Source organism: Thermobia domestica, chromosome 5 (assembly GCF_964235325.1).
Source record: "Thermobia domestica chromosome 5, izTheDome1.hap1.1, whole genome shotgun sequence".
Lineage (NCBI taxonomy): Eukaryota > Metazoa > Arthropoda > Insecta > Zygentoma > Lepismatidae > Thermobia > Thermobia domestica.
In genome coordinates, this window is record NC_137458.1 from 27,926,152 (window position 1) to 27,934,789 (window position 8,638).

Below are 8,638 nucleotides of genomic sequence, written 5' to 3' on the forward strand. Positions count from 1 at the left end.
AGCCGTGAGTCACTGGCTTAGCTCGAGCTCCGGCTCAATTCAACTGAACCAAAAGCTCGAGCTGATTTGATTGGAATGAGCCATTGACTACGTTCGGTTCGCCTCAAGTGAGCCATCGGCTCGAGCCGGCTCGGTTGGGTGTGGATAAGCTTGCATATGTGCATTATTTTTATTCATATTAGTTTCATTTTTTGTATATAGTTTAGTGAATTCTTTGTGATTCTTTTAGTGATTTTCTGGTGAGTTTTAGTGAGTTGTGTTTGCATTGGCTGGCTACAGTGCTTTCGGTGCTATTCAAGTTGTGTCTGTGCATTCGACAATGTGCCGTGAAGTGCAACTAGGCAAGCATATTCATTAATAGTTTCAAAAAAGCATATTTATTCATAGGTTTTAAAGAAACACTCATGTTCATTAATAGACAAGATTTACATGTTGTTAACAGTGTTTTAGAGTGGTACTCAGTTTATGTGTGACCGAAGACAAAGTATAATGGTTAGCAAGCAACCATGTGGTTTAGCTAGCAGCAAGCAACGATTACTGCAGAAAGAAGATAAGTAATTCATTGTACTAACCTTTAAGTATTATATCATTATATTAACATATGAACAAAGCATGTCATATTTATTATATTAACGCATGTACCTTTAAATGAGAATTGAAGCAAGTAACATCTAAAATATTCGTCAAGTCTTATTTCTCGTTCCTCCATGATATCTGGGTGAATCAGTAAAATGGGTTTAATCATACAGTTCATTAGCTGTGGATGTGATATGCGTGTTTTGTAAATAAAGTACATAAACATATCACCCCTTCATACATAAGCATCATCATTTTTTTTGGTCCTCCGTCCACCGGATATCAGAACGAGAAACGTGACTGCATTCTTCGTTCTCGTGTGTGTTTGTGTGGGTGCTGCTGTCATAAGCAGGACAGAGCTGTTCATATCAGTACAGTGGTGTGTGTGCATTCAACCCAGCTGAATTCAAGGTTACACGTTTGTAGGTCACAGAAGTGAAAAGTAAAATATATTGTCAGCGGTTTGAGTATTTAAAAAAGAAAGACTGAAATAATGGCAGAAGTGCAGTTGGGTCAATTAATTAAGAAACGTGCTTCGGTCAAAGGTCAGGCAACAAGAATACAGACATTTCTTCAAAAGCTACAGAATGAAAATAAACCTAGCATACAAGAAGCAAGAACAAGGCTAGTTGCACTTGAAGGGGTTTTTATTAAGTTTGATGAGATACAGTCAGAAATAGAGCTCTTGGATGAGACGGGTGAACAAGAAACGCACAGAATTACATTCGATTCAAAGGTTAAGTTACAAGAATTTATTGATAGTTTTGAACAAAAAACGGATTCAGGGACAGCAAATAACAAAGCTGGAAATTCTAGTAGTAGTTCAGTACAGTTGCCTAAAATTTCTTTGCCCATATTTTGCGGTAAATACGAGGAGTGGTCGCCCTTTAAGGACATTTTCATTTCCCTTATTCACAATAACGAATCATTAAGTACAGTTTGTAAGTTTCAATATTTGCGCACATCGCTCAAGAGAGAAGCGTTTACATTAATAGCAAATCTGCCAACGGTAGAAGTAAATTACGAAATTGCATGGAAGCTTCTTGTTGAACGCTACGAAAACAAACGGTTGATAGCTTCGACATATGTACGAGGGTTGCTCAATATCAAGCCAGTAACGAAAGAAAACGCTAAAGACATTAGACAATTTGTAAATACTGCACGCAGTAATTTTCAAGCCCTTGAAGCATTAAATTTGGACAAACCTTTGCATGACGTACTACTAACACAACATTTAGTAGAAAAACTTGATTCGACAAGCAAAAGGGAATGGGAAGCTGAGCAAAGTAGTGACTCCTTTCCATCGTTATCGGAATTATTTTCATTTTTAGAAGGTCGTTGTCAAATGTTAGAAAACATTCGTCCTACTCAATCTGGAAGTACTTATGACAACAAAAGTGTAGATTCCAAAGCAAAAAGAAAGAATAACAGTCAAGTGAATTCGTTTGTTACTGTGCTTCCAAATGCATGTAATATTTGCCGTAGCAAAGAAACGCATGCTGTTTTTCGCTGCCGAATTTCTGAGTGCTAACATTAATCAAAGAAAGGAGCTCGTGAAGCAAAATAAACTATGTTTTAATTGCTTAGGTAATAAACATCAAGTAAAGGCATGCAAATCAAGTACTTGTAAGAAATGTAATTTTAAGCATAATACACTGTTGCATGAAAATACTGCTCAGGGGGCTACTAACAAAGACAGTTCAAGCAAAATAAATAGCAACACTACTAACGTACCTAAAGTTAAGGAACAGAATCAGATTAAAATTCAACCACAGGACTCTTATTGCTCATTTAAGATTAATTATGGTCAGCAAATCTTATTAGCAACAGCGTTAGTTAACGTAACAGACACTAAAGGTCGTTTTCAACAATGCAGAGTGTTATTAGATGCAGCGTCTCAATCGAATTTTGTAAGCGAAGCTTTAGTTCATAGATTAGGTCTCAAAAAAACGAAAAATCGTGTTCCCATTAGAGGTATCAATTCTGTAACCTCCGAAGCTCAGTACAGTGTTGAAGTTCATATTTATTCAAGAACATGTGATTTTAATGCAGTGGTCGATTGTTTAGTATTGCCAAACATTACAGGTTGCATACCTTCTAAGGATATTGATTACAGTAATTGGAACTTGCCAAAGGATATTTGCTTAGCCGACCCAAATTTTCATCGCTCGTCGTCAGTAGACATGCTTATAGGTGCGGGGTTATTCTACAGTCTCCTCGAGCCAGGCCAGAAGACTAGAAAAGGACATTATCCAGTTTTGCAGGAAACGAAGCTAGGATACGTTGTCGTCGGAAATATGCCTTCAATACCCGAAGAAGCCAACCAGTCGGTAATTTCATGTTTTGCTCAGATGGAGACAGACTTGGATACACAATTGAGAAAATTCTGGGAACTCGAAGATCTTCAGACTAAGATTTACACGCCGGAAGAAGAAAATTCGAGAAGCATTTTTTACAAAATACAACCAGAAATGGAGACGGAAGATTTATTGTAAAATTACCAAAGAAGGAAGAGAATGCAGTTTTAGGAGAGTCTTACAACATGGCACTACAAAGATTTAAGCAGCTTGAAAGAAGATTGCTACAAAATCCTGAGTTTCATAAACAACATGCCGCCTTCATGGATGAGTATTTAAGTTTGGGTCACATGCGAAAAGTTACAGAAGAAGACGTGAACAGCAGCAGCAGTTGTTATCTTCCACATCATCCTGTATGCAAGATGGACAGTACAACAACTAAATTAAGAGTGGTTTTTGATGCAAGTGCAAAAACGTCTAATGGCAAATCATTGAATGACATTCTTCAAGTTGAGCCAATTGTTCAAGATGACTTGTACTCCATTATTTTAAGGTTTCGGTTGTATCCAGTTCCATTTACAGCAGACTTAGAGAAAATGTATCGCCAAATATTAATTCATGATGAGGACAAGTGTTTACAACGCATCCTTTGGAGAAACTCAGTAGAAGAACCGATCCAGACGTACGAACTACAAACAGTGACGTACGGGACTTCGTCAGCATCCTTCTTGGCAACAAGATGTCTGAAGCAAATAGCGGAGGAAAATTCCAAGGAATTTCCAGAAGCAGCAGAAGTAATAAAGCACAATTTCTACATTGATGATGTGTTAAAATCAGTACCAAACGTGTCAAAGGCCTTAGAACTACAGAAGGATCTTATTAATATTTTAAGCAGAGCAGGTTTCAAGCTTTGTAAATGGAGTTCTAACAAAGAAGAAATACTTCAAGGAGTTCCCAAAGACTTCAGGGAAAAACAACAGCCAATCATACTTGGTCAGCAAGACGGTGTTAAGACTTTAGGAATAGCATGGATTCCATTAACAGACAAACTTATAATTTCGAACAAAATTTGTAAACACGGAACTGCACTAGAAAGTAATGTTGCTATGGCAAAAAGACAAGTCGTCAGCATAGTGTCATCTATCTTCGATCCATTAGGTCTAATCGCTCCAATTGTCATCAAATACAAGAATTTCTTACAGAAATTGTGGAAGACAGGAATGGATTGGAATGACCCATTAGACACAGTCCTACAAGTTGAGTGGAATCAATTAATGTCTTGGTTACCTGCGATGGCGAAGATACAAATTACAAGAAACGTAATGTCTTCGGAGAACGTTAAGGAAATACAATTACATGGTTTTTGTGATGCAAGTGAAGAAAATTTTGGAGCAGTAGTGTACATCAGGGCTACAGACGATCAGGGAAACATTGAAGTCAATTTACTTTGTTCAAAGTCGAAGGTTGCACCACTGAAGAAGCAAACTTTGCCTAGATTGGAATTATGTGGAGCACTGTTACTTTCGAAGCTAATAGACAAAACACTATCCATATTGAATATAGAGGTCAGTGGTATACACCTGTGGACAGACTCGACGATAGTTTTGTCTTGGATCAAATCACCTCCCAATCGTTGGAAGACATTTATATCCAACAGGGTGGCTCAAATTCAGAGAATCACATCAATCAATCAATGGCATCACGTGCCTAGTAAAGAAAATGCGGCAGACATAGTTAGTCGAGGAGCGGATCCCAACACTCTTATTCAGTCTCGAGAGTGGTGGCATGGTCCAGAGTTTCTTCACATAGCAGAATGGCAATGTCAAAAACAAAATGAGCCAGCTAATGTTCCAGAAGAGAAGAAAGTCATGATAAGTTTTGTGGCAGTTCATGAAACAAGCTTTATGAAAAGATATTCATCGTTAAACAAAATGTTGAGAGTAGTAGCATATTGTTTGCGATTCAAACATAATTGTCTTTCCAAGAAATCAGAAAGACAAACTGATAGTCTTGACGCTTCGGAACTTCGTTTAGCGTTACACAGATGTATCAAGATAGTACAACATACTACCTATCATCAAGAAATATTGAACTCGCAGCAACAAATGGAAGTTTCAACAAAGAGCCCAATCAAGGATCTTTTTCCATTTCTGGACACGGAAGGAATGCTAAGAGTAGGATGAAGATTGGAACATTCAAACTTGGAGTACGACAACAAGCATCAATTCATCTTACCTGCAGGACGTCATTTCACCCACCTGATAGTCAAAGAAGAACATAAAAGGTTGCTTCATGCAGGACCACAGCTTCTTATTGCATCTTTGCGTACCAGATATTGGATTCCAAGAGCTAAGAAGATGGTCAAGGCAATAGTACACAATTGTTTGGTTTGTTTCAAGTGGAGATCAACAAGTTCATCTCAGTTAATGGGACACTTACCCAAGGAAAGAGTAAATGAAGCAAGATCATTTGTACACGTGGGAGTTGACTATGCAGGATTCTTTTATGTCAAGCCCACGATTCGCAGCAAAATTCAAATGAAAGTCTATGCAGCGTTGTTCATCTGTTTAGCCACTAGAGCAGTTCACATAGAAATAGTTTCAGACTTAAGTTCGCAAGCCTTCATCGCAGCATTGAAGAGATTTATTGCTAGACGAGGAAAATGCTTATCTATCTGTAGCGACAATGGTTCAAACTTTGTTGGCGCCAATCGAGAATTGCAACATTTTTTTGAATCCAAGACTAACCGAAAGAACATCCTGGAATACTCAGCTCAAGAAGGTTTAGAACGGAAATTCATTCCTGCCAGATCTCCTCACATGGGGTCATGGGAAAGTTCAATAAAATCCATGAAGTACCACCTACGGTGTGTAGCAGGAACTGCATGTCTGACATACGAAGAGTTGAACACGTTACTCATTCAAATTGAAGCCATTCTAAATTCAAGACCATTGACAGCCATTTCCAACGATCCTACAGATCCAATGTATCTCAGTCCAGGACATTTTTTGATGGGAGATACACTTCTCAGCCTTCCGGAACCAGATCTACTGGACGCACCTATCAACAGACTAGGCAGATGGCAACGGATTCAACAAATGAAGCAGCATATTTGGAAACGTTGGTCAAGGGATTACCTCAACCAGTTACAACAAAGAAGAAGATGGAAATCAACTCAGCCTAATCTACAACCGGGCATGGGCGTATTGTTAAAAGAAGACAATGTTCCTCCTCAAGTGTGGAAGTTAGGTGTGATTAAAGAAGTTCATCCGGGTAGTGATAATTTAGTGCGAGTGGCAACTGTAAAGTGTAAAAGTGGCATTTTTCGGCGCAGTGTTGCTAAATTAATTCCTTTGCCCCTAGAGCATTAATTGATTGTGTCCAATCAAGGAGGGGGAGGATGGATAAGCTTGCATATGTGCATTATTTTTATTCATATTAGTTTCATTTTTTGTATATAGTTTAGTGAATTCTTTGTGATTCTTTTAGTGATTTTCTGGTGAGTTTTAGTGAGTTGTGTTTGCATTGGCTGGCTACAGTGCTTTCGGTGCTATTCAAGTTGTGTCTGTGCATTCGACAATGTGCCGTGAAGTGCAACTAGGCAAGCATATTCATTAATAGTTTCAAAAAAGCATATTTATTCATAGGTTTTAAAGAAACACTCATGTTCATTAATAGACAAGATTTACATGTTGTTAACAGTGTTTTAGAGTGGTACTCAGTTTATGTGTGACCGAAGACAAAGTATAATGGTTAGCAAGCAACCATGTGGTTTAGCTAGCAGCAAGCAACGATTACTGCAGAAAGAAGATAAGTAATTCATTGTACTAACCTTTAAGTATTATATCATTATATTAACATATGAACAAAGCATGTCATATTTATTATATTAACGCATGTACCTTTAAATGAGAATTGAAGCAAGTAACATCTAAAATATTCGTCAAGTCTTATTTCTCGTTCCTCCATGATATCTGGGTGAATCAGTAAAATGGGTTTAATCATACAGTTCATTAGCTGTGGATGTGATATGCGTGTTTTGTAAATAAAGTACATAAACATATCACCCCTTCATACATAAGCATCACCAGGGTGAGCTGTTGACTCGGTCCACTTTTCGGTTCGGCTCGGTGGTGACAACCGTGAGCCGATCCGCTCGAGCCGTTGACAACACTACTATGTACTGCTCAAAGGCTCTATGCAGAATCATTTATAGCATCATATTAAATCAACAAAAAACACAGCTTTCTTACAAGGCTGGCTAGAATATATATTATATAAAAAAAATAAACTAGATAAGTAATGGTTTGTGAAGTATAGCACTTCCTTCCTCAGACTATACTCTCCAGACCACACACTACAACTGAAATCAGAAATAAAATTATATACAATAAAGAAAGGAGATCATTAGTTCTTTCCACCAATCAGGAATCACTACTCATTAAAAGTTAACTTTTCATTTAATAGCACTACCTGCCCCCGTGGGCGAGCGTAACTGCCTTTCACCTGGCAAAATTGATGAGTCGCAACATAACAAACAGGATGGAAGGAAGAAGAAAGAAGTGATTTCAAGAATAAGGTAGTAGTTATTGGGGGACTGAGATTATGAAAGAAGAAGGAGAGTTTTTAAGCCTAGGATACAAATTTAAGGTGGCTAATTGAAAGACGGACATAGAAGAATTGGTTTATGGGGCAGAGGAAGCTTTGCAACAAATTGAAGGTAAAGAGAAGTTGAAAGAAGTGAGAAGAAAAATAGTTAAATTAGTGAAAAACTTTCCGAGAAAAAAGAAGTGTAATCTTCGTGAAAACGAGTTAAAAGGCTTAAGAAGAATTAAGAACAGGAAAGATATAGTGATGGAACAAGCGGATAAGGGGGGTGCAGTAGTGGTTATGGAAAAAGAATGATATGAAGAGAAGCTTCCGCAGTTGAATGAAGTACATACGAGGACGGAGCGGAAGCAGGGAAAGATGAAGAGAAGAAGACAGGTGATAGAAGAAGGAAAGAAGAAAGGATTTTCCTAAAATTCATAAGAAGGAAGTAAAACTAAGATCTGTTTTAGACTGTAGGGGTAATTTCATGAAAGCTTTGGAGAAAAAGGTTAAAAAGATCGCGGAAGCTCTGAGAGAAGATCAGGATAGCAGGAGGGTAGTTAATTCAGGAGAAGTGAAAAAATTGATCGAGGGTTTAGGGACTAGAAAAGAAAGGACTGTCATGTTTAGTGTGGACGTAAAAAGTATGTTCCCCAGCCTCAAGAGAGAAGAAATTCTCAGAGTAATGGACAGTGTGATGGACAGGAAAATTGAATACTGGGATAAGGATAGAATGAAGAAAGCTTTAAGTTTTTTTGTGGGACAATAGTTTCTGCAAGATAAGTGACAGGATAGTGAAAATGAAAGATAGGTTAAGCATTGGTTCGTGTATAAGCCCGGTAATAGCAGATCTAGTAATGAATGAATGGGAGAAAACCGTAATAGAAAAGGATAGTGATAAATTACTAGTGTCTTGTAGGTATGTGGATGATTCTTTTGGAGTATGGAAAGGTACTAGAAGGCAATTAGAGAGCTTTATTAGAGAATTGAATGATGATAGGAAGGGTATTATTTAAGAGAGGGAAATAGAAGAAGATGGTGTGATAAATTTCTTATACTTCTTGTAGACGATCCAAGAAAGCTTGAACAAGACTCTTGTTCAAGACCATTCAAGACTATTTGATGAAAAAGATGTCAGCACTGACGTCATTTTTCTCTTGATTTCAATAGTTTCG

General features: G+C 37.7%; 1 protein-coding gene across 1 annotated transcript; it reads left to right on the plus strand.

Annotated features, from left to right (window-relative positions):
* The first annotated feature begins 3,118 nt into the window (after positions 1-3,118).
* Positions 3,119-7,778, plus strand: LOC145685014 (uncharacterized). Its single transcript, XM_081757354.1, has 4 exons — positions 3,119-3,699; positions 3,796-4,748; positions 5,115-6,175; positions 7,539-7,778. The coding sequence occupies exons 1-4, from the start codon at positions 3,119-3,121 to the stop codon at positions 7,776-7,778; spliced, it is 2,835 nt and encodes a 944-aa protein (XP_081613480.1).
* The last annotated feature ends 860 nt before the right edge of the window (positions 7,779-8,638 follow it).